This window comes from Thalassophryne amazonica, chromosome 6, assembly GCF_902500255.1.
Source record: "Thalassophryne amazonica chromosome 6, fThaAma1.1, whole genome shotgun sequence".
Lineage (NCBI taxonomy): Eukaryota > Metazoa > Chordata > Actinopteri > Batrachoidiformes > Batrachoididae > Thalassophryne > Thalassophryne amazonica.
The window spans coordinates 77,735,007-77,752,972 of NC_047108.1; the positions used below are offsets into that span (position 1 = coordinate 77,735,007).

The 17,966-nt window shown below is 39.7% G+C and overlaps 1 protein-coding gene across 15 annotated transcripts in view; it reads right to left on the reverse strand.

Annotated features, from left to right (window-relative positions):
- The window catches only part of LOC117512469 (ERC protein 2), a 503,700-nt gene that overhangs the window by 274,606 nt on the left and 211,128 nt on the right, over positions 1-17,966 (reverse strand). For all 15 annotated transcript variants that reach the window (XR_004561301.1, XR_004561300.1, XM_034172555.1 and 12 more), the window contains one exon: positions 6,054-6,242. Coding sequence is in view for 13 of the 15 variants with exons in the window: in XM_034172555.1 (XP_034028446.1) it covers positions 6,054-6,242 (189 nt within the window). In the remaining 2 variants the exon portion in view is untranslated. The remainder of the gene's footprint in view (positions 1-6,053; positions 6,243-17,966) is intronic.

Genomic DNA, 17,966 nt, shown 5'->3' on the forward strand with positions numbered 1-17,966 from the left:
TGCTGGCACCATGACTGAAAAGTGTATTGCGTTTGATGTCTTCCACCACCGTCTCTGTGCATGTCTGAAAAGAGAAGCACCTACTTGCGGCAGAATGCTGAAAAGACAAAAAGCTCTATGTGCATGTATGTAAATTTGATCACAAAGAAACTGGGGAGAGCTGACATTTGCCATTTGGTATGCTTATGTATTTTGGGCCAAGGATGAATGCTGCAAAAATGGAAAGTTGAGAGGACTAACATTTTTTGAGAAGCTATGGATATTAATAAACAACACTGTGGGCATTGCTAACTACATTCTGGACTCACACGCCATTCCAGCAGGGGGCGTTATATCATCTTTATATGAAAAGCAAGAGTGTGTGTGTGCGTGATTTTATTTAGTAAATTCAATGTAGGTACATAATATAAAAGTAAACACATTAAAAATACATGGATGACACAAGAAGCGAAAACACTTATTTCCATTGTGGTCCATTTAAAAATGAAATGACAAAATAGAAGTAATAATAAAAATAAAATAATACAAGCAAAGCACCGCAAAGCTCGCTCACGGTACAGGGAGTCCCAAACATGAAGTGCCAAATTTTGAGTCCACAGTGAAACAGGAAACGTCAAATGTCAAACACTTCCTGGATCAACACTTCCTGGATTGACAGACGAGATCCCATGGAATCTTGTGGGAACTCAGTGGCAAGATCACACTGAAACAGGAAGTGCCAAATTTTGAGTCCACAGAGAAACAGGAAATGTCAAAGGTTGAACACTTCCTGGCATGGGTGGAGCTAGAGCAGAGGCCAGGGTTGCTGACTGGACACAGATAATTGACATGTCACAGCACCACACGTCTGGTTGAGTGAGTCACACTGACTGATTCCTCCTGTCCAGTAGTTGGTGCTGTGCAGCAAAAAAACATTCTAATCCACCTTAGTAGAAGCAGAAAAATGTTTGCCTCAGATTTGAATTGAAAATGTCATTTGAACCATGGACCAATGACACCAAAGCTATATTGGTGAGCAAACAACCATATTTTATGCCAGAAATGAGGTCCAGGTTGTCAAAACAGGCATTTCTCCTTTAGTTTGGGTTGCCTTATATATGCTGTGTCTCCAGTGATTTTTAAATGAGCAGGCAGCTGCTGATTAAATAATCTCTTAATTTTGCTGTCTGAAGGACTTAAATTACCTCTTAATTTTGTTCTCTGAGTGACACAAAGATGATACATTTCACTTAAAAATACACATGCCACGGAGTGTTTCTCAACTGTACTCAAAAATATAGGAACATTTGGCATTTCACACATTTTAATTTATTTATGCCATTTCAAATACAAATAAATAAATAAATCTAAAGTTATCCTCCTTAAACTCAAACTGAATGCAAATGTCTACAACTTGATATAAATTAATTAAAAATATAAAATACAGCGTGCTGATGAAGTGGTGTAGAGGAGGATTTACTTAAAAGAAGAACTGAACATTCAGCTACAATTTGCCAGAAAGTACATCTGAGATGAAAGCCTAGATTTGATATTTTGGTGAAAGAAACTTTTGTATGTCTTCAGAATTTATCGAAATAAAGTCCAAGACATGTTCAGTGACCTGGAAATGTTCACGTTTCCATCCCCTGACTTATATGAAGAAAACTGGCAATAAAACTGATTATTATTTACAGGTATTAACAGGTTTTAGAGATATGCTTTCAGATTGAGTTTGAGGAAGATAATTTTATAAATTTTTATTATTTAAATTAAAAAAAAGAAAGAAAAGAAAAAGAAATTAAAATGTGTGAAATACCAAGTGTTCCACTACTTTTGGAGGGCACCGTATCCTAACCTTATGATGAGTGCAAAATTAGTGTGGTATTATTATTGTATTGTTTAATAAGAATGTTTAATTTTCACTGTTGCTGCACTTTGTGTGAAATCATCATCATATTGTATATCATATTGATATGACAATACTGAGATACGATAATTTGGCCATATTGTCCAGTCATACAGTCCTGAAAACTTTGAATATTAATTTACATTTACATAAAAAATGCTTAAAGTGGCAGGAGGTTAATAGGGCTGTAATGAGAAGCTGAAAGGTTTTAGCCATGCTCATGCTCCCAAGAACCATTTTACTGAAAAAAGTCTGACCATCGTAAATGACATGGTTTGATGGTGAGGAGCTTCCAGGCATGTGAGAGGCAAATAAAGAAAAAATGCTTAGAAAGGTGGGGGGGCAGAAGTTGACAGCTGTGGACAATCTTCCCAAACCTGTCCTTTATGAAAAGCTAAAAAATTGAAGCACACGTCAGTGGATAGAGGAAGTGGAAATGCTATCTGCAAGTAAAGCTGGAAGCCTTTACCAGTTGGAAGGGCTGTCCATCTGGGAAAAGTGAGACCGTTGTTCAATCCAGTCCTAAAACATTCTTTGTTAGGACCATTATTTAATTTATTTTTGCCTTTGAACATGGTTTCTTGGGGGAGATCTTACATGAAATTAGTTTCTCTCTACCATTTTTAATACAATGTGCTATGCAGGCGGTCACTAAAAACTTTCTCTTGAGAAACAAGGGGAGGAACAACAGCTTCCTATGCAAATCTCAGTTGATGTTCCTTTCCAATGCAAGTGTACTCAAAAAACTGACTCATTGGACTGGATTTCCATCTAATAAATATATGTAGTCCCAACTAATTTAAATTAAATTATCTTGCATGGATGTGCTTTTTTACTGGAGCTACATATATTTATTAGATGGAAATCCTGCACATAACTGAATTGAGTTCACTAAATGAGTCTTTTTTTTAGTGCCTCATCTTAGTCTCCCCAATTAATTGTTCATAGACATAAAGTCATTCTAGCAAGACAAAAGAACTCTCCAAAAAAAACCAGTACCAAAGACATCCAGTCATCACTGTAAGTCAGAATATTGTCCTCATCTCACAATTACAGAGAAATAAAGGAAGCACCAGGACCTGAAAGGCTTGAACTTCAGTTCTTCTGCGAAGATATTGGGACCATCAAGCACCTCTACCCATTAACCTCAGTCTTCCATAAGCTCTTCCAAGGCATCTCTCAATCTCTAAGGTTGAGCACCCACACTCAAAAAATGATTAACTGGATGAACTCAATACAGAAACGTGCAGGATTTCCATTGAATAAATAGCAGCCCCAACTCAAATAAAGCACATCCATGCAAGATAACTTTATTTAATTTAGTTGGGACTACATATATTTATTAGATGGAAATCCAATCCAATGAGTCAGTTTTTTGAGTGCAGAGAACTGAATGTCACTGCCAAAATAAGTGAATGTCTCAAGTTCAACACTTTCATTCTGGATTTTTGACTAAATCCTCTATCTCAGCCTTGATCCAGGACAATCTCAAACCCACATATCCCAATTCCTCAGTCAGCTTCTCAAGTGCTGTAATCAGGGTTTCCTTTGATTCTGCAGAGATAACAGCATAATCTGCAATATCAAGGCTAATAATAAACCTTTTCTCACCATGAAAAGCACGTTAGCCATTGGTTTCTACAACCCTATCCAACACGCAGACCAAGTAAGCACTGAACAGTGTGTGTACCGCACAAACTAAGTGTCAATGTTATTCACTCGTTTTCTATACCTGCTTATTCCAAATAAGGGTCACGAGGGAGCTACAGCCTATTCCAACAGTCACTGGGCAAGAGGCACGGTACACCCTGGACAGGCCACCAGCGTATCGCAGGGCAAGAACAAGAAGAGACTAGAACATATGGTGAATTGTCATTTTTGTTTTATTGCTGCTGTACTGTATTTGTAATGTTTGCTGAGTCATGGGTACAAGCATTTCCCGTGTGCAGCTCACGTGTATTGGTAACATACTGAACATGCATCCATTCATGCGAGACTGCACCAAACACTGGCTTTTGGCACTAACACGTGGATATTTGTGAAAGGACAGAAATATCGCAGTGATCAAGGCAAGCATGTCACATCAAATTGGACTTACTGAAAATCACAGCCTCCCAACTTCAGACACTCTACCACACAACAGGATGAAACACATCAACACCACTCAATAACACAAACAAAGGTGTTTTTGTGTTAGCGTGCCTGCACAGGCAAACACACAGAAACTCAAGAGCACAAACATGATCTATCTTTTCATAAACCATCCGTAAGTTTACATAACAGGTTTGATTACTGCTGCCGAGTGTAAAAAATAAAAACACTGCAACGATTCTCTCGGCATGCGACTCTGCACGCTGCAACACTGAGCTGCTGTGCCTTTCATGTGGTGCGGCGTCAACATTCAACAAGATATCATTTTACTGGAATGAGATGTGTGTATGCTTTTTATGAGTACAAAAGAAAACATTCTCATAAATTCTGGCAGGGTGAGAGTCTGTTCTGGCTTGTAAGCCTTGGAGAGGAAATAGAGAGAGAAAAACGAGAGCAAGGCCTCTAACTTGGCACCTGAGTAGAGATAGAAGGATATTTAAAGTCCATAAATCACTCTCTCTGTGTTCATCCCTTTATCCAGTAGGACAAAGTGCAGGCAAACCTTTTGCTAGAGAGTTTCTAATAATATTGTGGGTACTAACAGGGAGGCAAGGGAGAGGAATTATTATTACTGTAGATGTGAGCATTGTAAATATAGGGTCCAAGCAGCATATTAAAACCATTGCAGAAATTCTTTTAGTTCCTTTTATCCAATTAAAATAATTATAAAGTGTGATGATGGCTGTTTGAAGTATTAAAAAAAAATCTGACAAAGGTACATGTTGTCGTTTGCTTTTGATGTCAGTGAAATATAATTTGCACATTGAGCTTTTTTTTTTAGAGCTCGTCAAAGGTATGAGGTATGTGCAAATCTTTTATGATGAGGATAACGATGAAATATTGATGGCTATATGCCTGCAGTCCACATACCAGACAAGCAATCATCAGTGTGCACACACTGTTACACATTACACTTGTCAAGTTCGAAATATGGATAATTAAGTGCCTTGTCAGCATGCTTCATTTTCAATGTTCAGAGAAAAAAAGAATATGGTGAGCATTCTATGTTCTGTCAAGGGCTATGTTCTGAACCACTCGACATTACTGCTGTGCAATGATGCTTTAAGTTTGACGTCAACTAGTTACTGATCATGTATGCAATTATGACACGTGAATCTGCCACACCGAGAGTGGAAACGCCAGGTACACTTCTTCCCAGGCTGCATTCAGGCAGACAGAACATTCTCCAACTTTTGCAATAACCACTGCTGTGATTAGTCAGATATTTAAAATTGTCTGCCTACACGCATGCAGTCTAATCCTACAACACTTTGCAACACTTCCTGTTTAATGCACCCAGTGGCGCCTTGCAGTATGCATTGTCTGGCAAATGTGCTAGCAGGTAGCAATTAACATGGACTGACCGTGGAACGATCCGACAGTAGGCCGCACGTCACTAATAAGCATGTGTTTATGTGCCGTGTGTTTTCAACATGTGTGCACATCTATGATGTTTTAAAAATGGAAAACATCAGACAACATGGATAGCAGTATCTGTCATACGCTGGAGGATTACACTGCGACAACAACAGAGAAAAAAAGTGCAGGTTCAAGCATGGACTATATAGATGTTACTCAGGGCTGATGGTTGAACTGAAAAAGGAGAAGCTGTGAACATCAAAAAATTGGCCAGGACATTTTGTATTCTCTTTGGAAAAAAGTGAGGCTGGCAGACACGACAGTGTGGTTTTTGCTTGACTTTCATTTTCTCTTGTCCTGATATATCAATTTCTCTTCTTCTTTCACAGTTACTTGTAAATGAAAATTGCAATATATAAGTGTCGTGGTTGCTGTGTCTATGTAGCACAAAGCCCTATTTGTTTCTATCAAAGCTACAGATTGCTGCTGAAAGCATTTCGTTCTATTCGTAATGTCATCAGCGAAGAGTCAACATCATGACTTTGATGGCATAACCGTCATAACTGACTTTTAAAAATCTCAAGTCGTGCAATCTCTAGTTCTTTCACAGTGCAAACACAAGTTCCTTGACTTTCCTTGTTTCATTCCCCGTACTGACCTCTTCATCGGCCTTCTGGTTCTGGGTCTGCCCTGGGTTAATCGCCTGTGTTAGGGACAGTTTCTGGGGCTGCAGGGCAGCGAGTCTGTCCTTTAAGTTTTGATTCTCCTTCCTCATTTGCTCCAGTTCCTCCAGTCGGCCCCTGTCCTCCCTCTCTCGCTGTTCTCGTAGATTCTCAATAATTCTCTCCTAAGACAGTGAAGTTGAAAAAGAAAGAGGGAAGGATAATTTATTGAAGAGTATAAAACAGTAACATGGCAAAGGCTTTGTACTCTTAATCACATACTGTATAAAGCAGTTTAAAAAACAGTACTCCTCTTCCACCAGTATGCACAAGATTTTCAGCCATGAGTGAATCCAGTGAGGATTTGGAGCCTGTTTTGCAGTAAATGTTTTCACCAGTGTACTTTGAGGAGCAACGAAAAAAGCAAACTCATAATTTCCCATCATAAATAACAGAGTAATAAGTCACTCGATTGTCATGTAGATCAACAGCTAACAGCTCCTCACTGCCCAGCATCAAACCAAAACTGAATGCTCACATCATCATTTTCTCTATTGTCTAATCACATTTGACAGCGGGAGGACATGGGTTGTGAACATTGGCTGATGGCCAGGGTGCACCATGGGTAGAGGAGTATTTGCGATGTGTGTAGTTGCTGTGTGTTAATGTGTATGTGTGCGATCATGAAGACATTTATTCAAGCTCAGAGCACAGCTAAGCAACAAGGTTTTACAATGTGGCACCGCCACATGATTCGCATCTTTGAACCTGCATATAAGTGGACAAAGACACCCACCATCTAGACAACCACCATCTTGACCTAGAACCACTCATGGACACAGCTAATGTAAAAGGTAGCTCTGATAACCTCTAAACTGCAAACTGAACAGTTAATTGTGACAAAATGCCAAATCGATAAACCACAAGAAGTAGTGCTGTGGCTTACTGGTAAGTACTATTGCGTCACACTGAGAAAGACCCAAATTAGTTTTTGACCTACTCCTTTCTGTGAGGGGTCTGCATGTTCTTCCAGTGTTTGCATGGGTCTCCTCTGGGTGCTCTGGTTTTCTCCCACTTCCAAACACATGCAGGTTAGGTGAAATGGTGACTCTAAATTAACTGTAGGAGTGAGTGAGAATGTAAATGAGTTTGTCCATATGTGTCAGCCCTACAATAGACTGATGGACTGTCCAGCGTGTAGCCTGCTTCTCACCCAATGACTGCTGGGATAGGCTCCAACACCCTCACCCACTCCCATCTCTGTGACCCTTAACTGGAATAGGTGGGTTCAGAAAATGGATGGATGGATGGATGGATGGATGACTAGAACATTTGGCTGAGTTTGCTGCTAACTGCTAACTTTTATTATATGAATTTATCTTTGGCTACAGAGCTGACATTTCAAGATGTTGATATATGTATGGGGATTAAGAAATTTGGGGTTTAGGGCAAAAGAATAGGATGTGAAAATACAACTTGCCTCAATATCAATCAATCAATCAATCAACTTTTTTCTTATATAGCGCCAAATCACAACAAACAGTTGCCCCAAGGCGCTCCATATTGTAAGGCAAGGCCATACAATAATTATAAAAAACCCCAACGGTCAAAACGACCCCCTATGAGCAAGCACTTGGCAACAGTGGGAAGGAAAAACTCCCTTTTAACAGGAAGAAACCTCCAGCAGAACCAGGCTCAGGGAGGGGCAGTCTTCTGCTGAGACTGGTTGGGGCTGAGGGAAAAAACCAGGAAAAAGACATGCCGTGAAGGGGGGCAGAGATCGATCACTAATGATTAAATGCAGAGTGATGCATACGGAGCAAAAAGAGAAAGAAACAGTGCATCATGGGAACCCCCCCACAATCTACGTCTAAAGCAGCATAACCAAGGGATGGTCCAGGGTCACCCGATCCAGCCCTAACTATAAGCCTTAGCGAAAAGGAAAGTTTTAAGCCTAATCTTAAAAGTAGAGAGGGTATCTGTCTCCCTGATCTGAATTGGGAGCTGGTTCCACAGGAGAGGAGCCTGAAAGCTGAAGGCTCTGCCTCCCATTCTACTCTTACAAACTCTAGGAACTACAAGTAAGCCCGCAGCGAAGCGCTCTAATGGGGTAATATGGTACTATGAGGTCCGTAAGATAAGATGGGACCTGATTATTCAAAACCTTATAAGTAAGAAGAAGAATTTTAAATTCTATTCTAGAATTAACAGGAAGCAAATGAAGAGAGGCCAACACGGGTGAGATATGCTCTCTCCTGCTAGTCCCCGTCAGTACTCTAGCTGCAGCATTCTGAACCAACTGAAGGCTTTTTAGGGAACTTTTAGGACAACCTGATAATAATGAATTACAATAGTCCAGCCTAGAGGAAATAAATGCATGAATTAGTTTTTCAGCATCACTCTGAGACAAGACCTTTCTGATTTTAGAGATATTGCGTAAATGCAAAAAGGCAGTCCTACATATTTGTTTAATATGCGCTTTGAATGACATATCCTGATCAAAAACGACTCCAAGATTTCTCACAGTATTACTAGAGATCAGGGAAATGCCATCCAGAGTAACGATCTGGTTAGACACCATGCTTCTAAGATTTGTGGGGCCAAGTACAATAACTTCAGTTTTATCTGAGTTTAAAAGCAGGAAATTAGAGGTCATCCATGTCTTTATGTCTGTAAGACAATCCTGCAGTTTAGCTAATTGGTGTGTATCCTCTGGCTTCATGGATAGATAAAGCGTCTAATAATACTGCCTAAGGGAAGCATGTATAAAGTGAATAAAATTGGTCCTAGCACAGAACCTTGTGGAACTCCATAATTAACTTTAGTCCGTGAAGAAGATTCCCCATTTACATGAACAAACTGTAATCTATTAGACAAATATGATTCAAACCACCGCAGCGCAGTGCCTTTAATACCTATGACATGCTCTAATCTCTGTAATAAAATTTTATGGTCAACAGTATCAAAAGCAGCACTGAGGTCCAACAGAACAAGCACAGAGATAAGTCCACTGTCCGAAGCCATAAGAAGATCATTTGTAACCTTCACTAATGCTGTTTCTGTACTATGATGAATTCTAAAACCTGACTGAAACTCTTCAAATAGACCATTCCTCTGCAGGTGATCAGTTAGCTGTTTTACAACTACCCTCTCAAGAATCTTTGAGAGAAAAGGAAGGTTGGAAATTGGCCTATAATTAGCTAAGATAGCTGGGTCAAGTGATGGCTTTTTAAGTAATGGTTTAATTACTGCCACCTTAAAGGCCTGTGGTACATAACCAACTAACAAAGATAGATTGATCATATTTAAGATTGAAGCATTAAATAATGGTAGGACTTCCTTGAGCAGCCTGGCAGGAATGGGGTCCAATAAACATGCCGATGGTTTGGACGAAGCAACCAATGAAAATAACTCAGACAGAACAACCGGAGAGAAAGAGTCTAACCAAATACCGGCATCACTGAAAGCAGCCAAAGATAACGATACATCTTTGGGATGGTTATGAGTAATTTTTTCTCTAATAGTCAAAATTTTGTTAGCAAAGAAAGTCATGAAGTCATTACTAGTTAAAGTTAATGGAATACTCAGCTCAATAGAGCTCTGACTCTTTGTCAGCTTAGCTACAGTGCTGAAAAGAAACCTGAGGTTATTCTTATTTTCTTCACTTAGTGATGAGTAGAAAGATGTCCTAGCTTTATGGAGGGCTTTTTTATAGAGCAACAAACTCTTTTTCCAGGCTAAGTGAAGATCTTCTAAATTAGTGAGACGCCATTTCCTCTACAACTTACGGGTTATCTGCTTTAAGCTACGAGTTTGTGAGTTATACCACGGAGTCAGACACTTCTGATTTAAAGCTCTCTTTTTCAGAGGAGCTACAGCATCCAAAGTTGTCTTCAAAGAGGATGTAAAACTATTGACGAGATACTCTATCTCCCTTACAGAGTTTAGGTAGCTACTCTGCTCTGTGTTGGTATATGACATTAGAGAACATAACGAAGGAATCATATCCTTAAACCTAGTTACAGCGCTTTCTGAAAGACTTCTAGTGTAATGAAACTTATTCCCCACTGCAGGGTAGTCCATCAGGGTAAATGTAAATGTTATTAAAAAATGATCAGACAGAAGGGAGTTTTCAGGGAATACTGTTAAGTCTTCTATTTCCATACCATAAGTCAGAACAAGATCTAAGATATGATTAAAGTGGTGGGTGGACTCATTTACTTTTTGAGCAAAGCCGATAGAGTCTAATAATAGATTAAATGCAGTGTTGAGGCTGTCATTCTCAGCATCTGTGTGGATATTAAAATCGCCCACTATAATTATCTTATCTGAGCTAAGCACTAAGTCAGACAAAAGGTCTGAAAATTCACAGAGAAACTCACAGTAACGACCAGGTGGACGATAGATAATAACAAATAAAACTGGTTTTTGGGACTTCCAATTTGGATGGACAAGACTAAGAGACAAGCTTTCAAATGAATTAAAGCTCTGTCTAGGTTTTTGATTAATTAATAAGCTGGAATGGAAGATTGCTGCTAATCCTCCGCCACGGCCCGTGCTACGAGCATTCTGACAGTTAGTGTGACTCGGGGGTGTTGACTCATTTAAACTAACATATTCATCCTGCTGTAACCAGGTTTCTGTTAGGCAGAATAAATCAATACGTTGATCAATTATTATATCATTTACCAACAGGGACTTAGAAGAGAGAGACCTAATGTTTAATAGACCACATTTAACTGTTTTAGTCTGTGGTGCAATTGAAGGTGCTATATTATTTTTTCTTTTTGAATTTTTATGCTTAAATAGATTTTTGCTGGTTATTGGTGGTCTGGGAGCAGGCACCGTCTCTACGGGGATGGGGCAACGAGGGGATGGCAGGGGGAGAGAAGCTGCAGAGAGGTGTATAAGACCACAGCTCTGCCTCCTGGTCCCAACGCTGGACAGTCACAGTTTGGAGGATCCAAGAAAATTGGCCAGATTTCTAGAAATGAGAGCTGCTCCATCTAAAGTGGGATGGATGCCGTCTCTCCTAACAAGACCAGGTTTTCCCCAGAAGCTTTGCCAATTATCAATGAAGCCCACCTCATTTTTTGGACACCACTCAGACAGCCAGCAATTCAAGGAGAACATGCGGCTAAACATGTCACTCCCGGTCCGATTGGGGAGGGGCCCAGAGATAACAACAGAGTCCGACATTGTTTTTGCAAAGTTACACACCGATTTAATGTTAATTTTAGTGACCTCCGATTGGCGTAACCGAGTGTCATTACTGCCGATGTGAATTACAATCTTACCAAATTTACGCTTAGCCTTAGCCAGCAATTTCAAATGTCCTTCGATGTCGCCTGCTCTGGCCCCCGGAAGACAATTGACAATGGTTGCTGGTGTCGCTAACTTCACATTTCTCAAAACAGAGTCGCCAATAACCAGAGTTTGATCCTCGGCGAGTGTATCGTCGAGTGGGGAAAAACGGTTAGAGATGTGAACGGGTTGACGGTGTACACGGGGCTTCTGTTTAGGGCTACGCTTCCTCCTCACAGTCACCCAGTCAGCCTGCTTTCCCGACTGCCCGGGATCTGCCAGGGGGGAACTAGCGGCGGCTAAGCTACCTTGGTCCGCACCGACTACAGGGGCCTGGCTAGCTGTAGAATTTTCCACGGTGCGGAGCCGAGTCTCCAATTCGCCCAGCCTGGCCTCCAAAGCTACAAATAAGCTGCACTTATTACAAGTACCGTTACTGCTAAAGGAGGCCGAGGAATAACTAAACATTTCACACCCAGAGCAGAAAAGTGCGGGTGAGACAGGAGAAGCCGCCATGCTAAATCGGCTAAGAGCTAGTAGCTATGCAACCTAGCGGATTCCTAAAAACACACGAAGTGAATAATGTGTAAATAATTTAAAGGTGATTCAGCAGAAGGAGTGCCCCAATCAAGGCACCAAACAGGCCATGAAGCAGCACAGGCAACGCACGACAACAGCGAACGCACGACAACGGTGCTAAAATAAAATAAAAATCAACTAAACACGCTGTGGAGCAGCACAGATAACGCACGACAACAGTGCTAAAAGAGAAAAAAATAAAATAAAATAAAATAAAAAAAAATAAAAACGAAAGCGTTAGCAAGCTAGTTAGCTTGCCAACGCTGATGAAAGTTAGCTGATAAAAGTGCTCCGTCGCGATGTTTCGACCGTTAGAGGTCTTCCTTAGGCGTTGGAGCACAGTAAAAAAGTAAAAAAAAAGTAAAAAGGTAAAAAAGTCTTGAAAAAGACTGTTAATTCAAGTCCAAAGCAGCAGGTAGCAGTCTCTGTGTAAACAGTCCCAACAGAGAGCCAAAATTCTGATGCCAACACGTCAAGCACAGGATGCTTCAACAGGATGCAACAACAAAAAACCAGCAAAAAATGTGTCAGCTGTTGTCAAGGCGTTATGGTAATCAATATGAGGCTTATGTCTGACACATATAAAAACACACTTAGCAAAGACACATATACTATATCAAAAAATACACATACACACAAAGGCGATAAAGCAGGACGTAGGCACAATGCCCGACCCTGTTAATTAGAACCACAATGCTGTGGCCAGAAACAGGCTCCAAAAGCAGGTTTGTGACGGGGTGTGTGATTAGCAACACACACACACACTCACTCTTATAAACACATTGCACACACCCAAAGTTGACCACAAAGTCTGAAAAGCTCGCCAACATTCTCCTCATCACAGCACAATTATATGTAGGCTGCATGAGAAGTGGTTTCTGGGTAAACAGATGGGCCAATGCAAAAGGGATTTATGGTTTATTGTGCGATTATTCTATTCATTTCAAAGCCTGTCTGCAATAAAAAGAAAAATACATTTAGGTGATAAAAGATCATACTAAGTGGAAACATCTATATACTGTGCCAGTCCAAATGTGGCAACCAAAATGGAGCAAACATCCTTCAGCATTCTGCTGATTAACGCACTCATGTTTGTGATCACAAAGTAAATATGTTATGACTGAATGAGGCACCTGGGCCTTGTTATGGGCAAACCAGTTCGCAAGGGACAAATAGTCAAATTTGTATCCTCAGTCAAAAGGCAAACCTTTTCTCAGCAAAATATTGCCAACTGTGAAGTGACAGGGATGATTACCAACACCTCCAGATCTTAAACCACAGTACTCAGCTGGAAAACGTTGGATTGCAACCTGTGGTTTCGGAGGGAATTGCTACCCAATGTGAATATCAAGTAGTTTAAAGTCCTATTTGTAAGTACGCAGATGGAGGCTGTGTCCTCAGTAATGCTGGCTGGCACTGCTGTGAAGCGTTGTGGTGAAAAAGGTGAAGCTATAAATTTCCCAGATGATTTGCAAAACAACTTTCTCCTACTGTCTCAAAGATTGAGACTACAAGATACAAGCGACTGGAATAAGTTTTCAAGTCAGATGGCCTCACCTTTGAGAGAGGGTGAGGAGCATTAGTTCCAGGCAGGGTTTGGAATATAGCTCCTCCTATATGTAAAAAGGAACCAAATGATGCGTGTGTGGCATCTAATTAAAATGCCCCCTTCACATCTTCCTCTGCTGGGTTTCCAGGCATACACAACTGTCAAGAGGCACCTATGGTTTAATGTATACAATGTGGTCTGGAAACACTTTGTGATCCCCAAAAGGAATAAGAGGATGTGGCTGAGGAAAGAAATGTACAGACTCCTGAGCCTGTTACCATCATGAGCAGAATGTGGATAAGCAATGCAACAAGCATGGTGAGAGGACTGAGCCTTCACTTTGAATGACATCGGGTGCTCTTTGGTATCAAGGGAAAATGTACAATGTATGAAAAAGAAACTCTCCAAACAAAGTTGTTGTTGTCCATTCGGCTGCTCCCGTATTGTTCGGGGTCGCCGCAGCAGATACAACCAGATCCGTATCAGTATTTGGCACAGGTTTTACACCGGATGCCCTTCTTGACACAACTCCAGTTTTAACTGGAGGAACACCTGATGTTCCTAAGAGGTCCCCATTCCAAGTACTAACATCCTGCACTGCTTAGCTTCTGAGGTCTGACAGGATCAGGCTTACACAGAGCAGATCGGCTGCAAACTCTCCAAACAAAGAAACTCCTTAAATGAATATGTTAATATTATGATGAAAAGAAGCCGAAAAAAGGTTCAAAAAGTAAGCTGTGATAACTGTGATTTTTCAATAGATATTTTTCATCCTCTGTGATGTGATAATTATAGCAGATCATAATTTTAGCCTCAGTAGTAAGCTGCATTCATATACATCACTTAAAATCCATCTGTGTGTGAAAATCTTGTGTGTCTAATCAATGTGCAAAAATAGAAGGGGACGGCTTTCGCTTTTAGGCCTGTTCATCAAGAATCATGATGACATATCCCTCCAGTCCCCACAAATCAGTAAGATAAAGTCTCAGGGGATCACCCAAGTACATGGTTTAATTCAAACAAATTATTGCTCCACTTTGGTAAAACAAAGTGTTATGTGTCGACGCGGATTGAGGAGCGAACCTGCGTCAGACAGAACCCAGCGCTAAAAATAACCAGAAAGCGGTTCCAACAACAAAAACAATTTATTTTTCACCTGTGCCTAAATAAAATGTACAAAACCAAAACCAACGTCCTTCTGGAGGAGTGACTGTTGGCACGCTCTCCAGCGCCCGCAAGGAGAGAAGTCCGGCGCTCCTGGACCCACTACCACCAGACAAACACCCCCCAGGTGGACACGACAAACTGACTCTCTGTGAAGCAAAGAAGATGTGAGGTAAGTCAGCAGTTACAACAATGTCTTTCAAAAGACACACGCTATCAGCAACACATTCAGGTCTGTACTTTTTATCTTTATGCAAATGAGCAGCTTCTCACAACAAGTGGAGGATCACTTATCCTGCACGCCACAGCAGTGAGAAGCAAACTGCACAATTCTCATCACAATTCAAGTATACTGTGTAACAAAACACCAAGTTACTATCAACAATTAGTCAAATACTTAATTACCTTTAATGTGTGCTGACAGCATGTGTCCTCACCCTTCCTTGCTCCACGGGCTCGATGTGTCAAACCCAGGTGCGGTCCTCAGCGTCTCACAAACGAACATCACAAGGTAGAGTTCCCGGCAGTTCTGCTTGAATCACACATGCCTTAAAAGCAGAACGCCATCCAATTATCTGCTTCAGCTGAAAGTCTTTAAGGTTGCATGTGAGCACCAGTCACAGGTGCTTCACATGATGTTGATGACGGTGAGGATTCTTCAGCCAGCACCTTCTCCACAGACAAATCAGTTTCCATGCCACCTGAGGAGCAAAGAAAAGAAAAGAACACCAAAACATCCAGCCACACCCCCCAACACACAACACAAAGTATATCATATTTGGAAACAAGTCCAGGAATTTCTGCAGAAAGTTATCATTAAATGATATTGAAATTGAAATTCTAACTGATAGTAAATTTCTTGGTGTTGTTATTGATGATAAACTGAGCTGGAAAACACATTCATTTTGTTAAATCTAAAATGTCAAAAGCCATTCCAATTTTGCATAAAGCACAAGATTTCATTTCCCAACGCTCATTAACTATTTTATGTCATCCATTGCTCATTCCATATATGACCTATTGTATTGAGGTATGAGGAAATACATACAATACTAATCCAATATTTTTGTTACAAAAGAAAGCTGTAACAAATCATACTGCAAGCCAATGAATTTTTAACTTTATACATAATTTGTGTTGTGATGTAATCAACCAAGTCCCAGAATTTTAGAATATGTAAACAATGCTGTTTACAACTGCTGCCACAACATGTCCAGGATCTGTTTAAACTGAGGGACTCCAGTTATAATTTGAAAGGAACATTATTTTTGAGAAATTAAGGATCTGAACAGCCGCAAAAAGTCATTGTGTTTCTGTAACAGGTGTTAACATCTGGAATAACTGTCCTGACAATATTAAAGTACTTGGTTCTTTAGTAGGCTTTAAAAGACATTATAAGAATAATAAAATTGCTTGCTATAGTTTGAGACTGAGGCTTTTCGACTGTTGTTATTACTTTTGGGTGTGTGTGTTGTGGGCCATTTTTTGTCTGGTTGAGTTTTGTAAATTTGAGTTCATGGACTAATTTTGCACGCTTTTTTTGGTATTTGTCGTCATGAGTGTGTGTATGCGTGTATATGTAGGTATGTATATATCAATGTATGTGTACATACATGTGCATATGTGTAGATATGTATTTATGAAATTGTGTTTATGGGGGGTAGGTATTTATAAGCTTTGCTTCTGCCCTCACCCTTTCGGTCACACGGGTTCGTTGCAGAGTTGTTCTTTGTTACACCCTTATGCTAAATATGAATGAAATTGGTCAACTGGTTCTTGAGATATTACATTAACAAGGGTGGTGATGACAATATCTTGAATATCTGGCTGTGATCTTGAAATTGGCCCCAAGGTGACTGTAATCAACTGGAGTCAAGGGATCACTCAAGTACACCCTTATGCTAAACATGAATGAAATTGGTCAACTGGATCTTCAAATGTCACACTACCAAGCGAAAATGCACAGATGGACGGACACACTGATCGCTCCACCCCCCTGTATTTCATAAGGGGAGGATAAAAAATTAAACTTGAAACGTGGTTATGTACTTACAGTAGTCATAACAGTTTACAGCCAACAAAAAAACACATCATGCATAATTTAAGACATATTTAACTATTTAAATACAGTATGAATAATGGGAAATGAACAGCATCAAATGAAAAACTAAATGAGCTAGCAGAGATATTTTTTAAACATCTTTTCAGTAGAAAAATGCTCATTGGGTGCTGTCAGTGATGAGCAGGAGACATATAGACACACCCTTTATGTCAATTGGCCCGGGTCATCCAGGAAAAAAAAAACACGCCTCCCACTGTCATAATCACTTCCAGGTCACATGCCAGTTGTGTCAGATGAAAAAACTAAATAGAATATGAGCACTCGTTATCTGTTCTTCCCATTTTAGATCTGAGAAAAAAAAAAAGGAAATTGCCCTCTTTTTTTTATTTGGCTCTGGAAATGAATATTGAAAAAAAAAAAGAGTGGTTTTTCTGTTTTTGCTTTTTTGGTTTTATATTGAACCTAAATGAATGAACAAATGATATGCTGATTCAGGAGCAACCTGGCCATGCATATATGATGATACCTAAATTCTTCACAAACCCACTGTGGTGGGCACAGCTAAACTAAAAGTCAGATTCAGTAACTGCTAATCTGCTAACTGAAATAAACATGAAATCAATAAACATCCAAAACATTTAGCTGAAGCTACCCCTAAACATTAACTGTCAATGTTTATTATGTGAATTTAACTTTAGCTTGTTTTTTCCTCAAAAAACAAAGCAAAAAAAGAAAAAAAAACAAACAAACAAAAAAAAAAAACCCAGACCTAAAGAATAGAAATTTTAATATACAGTAGCATAACTATTGAGGTTCCTAAATCTTGATGATCAGGATGCACATAAATAATTAAAATAACAAAGTAAATTAAACAGTAATTTTCCTTCTACACACAGTTTATTTGCAGTACAGAAAATATTAAACAAATAAGGAATATGAAAAGATACACATGGAAAACTTTTAATCATTCTTCTCTTTGAGGTGATGATTATCGCCTTCACGTGGAGTCACAATTTTTCTTAGATAAGCTTAAAAAATTACCTTAGGGTTTGCAATGTTTATTGACCAGTTTGACCAATAAAGTTTTTTTAAAAAACCTTTTTTTTTTTTACTTTGTTGACTGACATTTACCAGAACCAAGTTTAATGGTAGCTCATAGGACTGCTAATGGTTTTCAAGGTTAGCTGAAAAGAGAATCTGTGAATGAAGCAGTTTGCTCTGCTAATATGCTGTTAGCTGATCAGCAGTTTG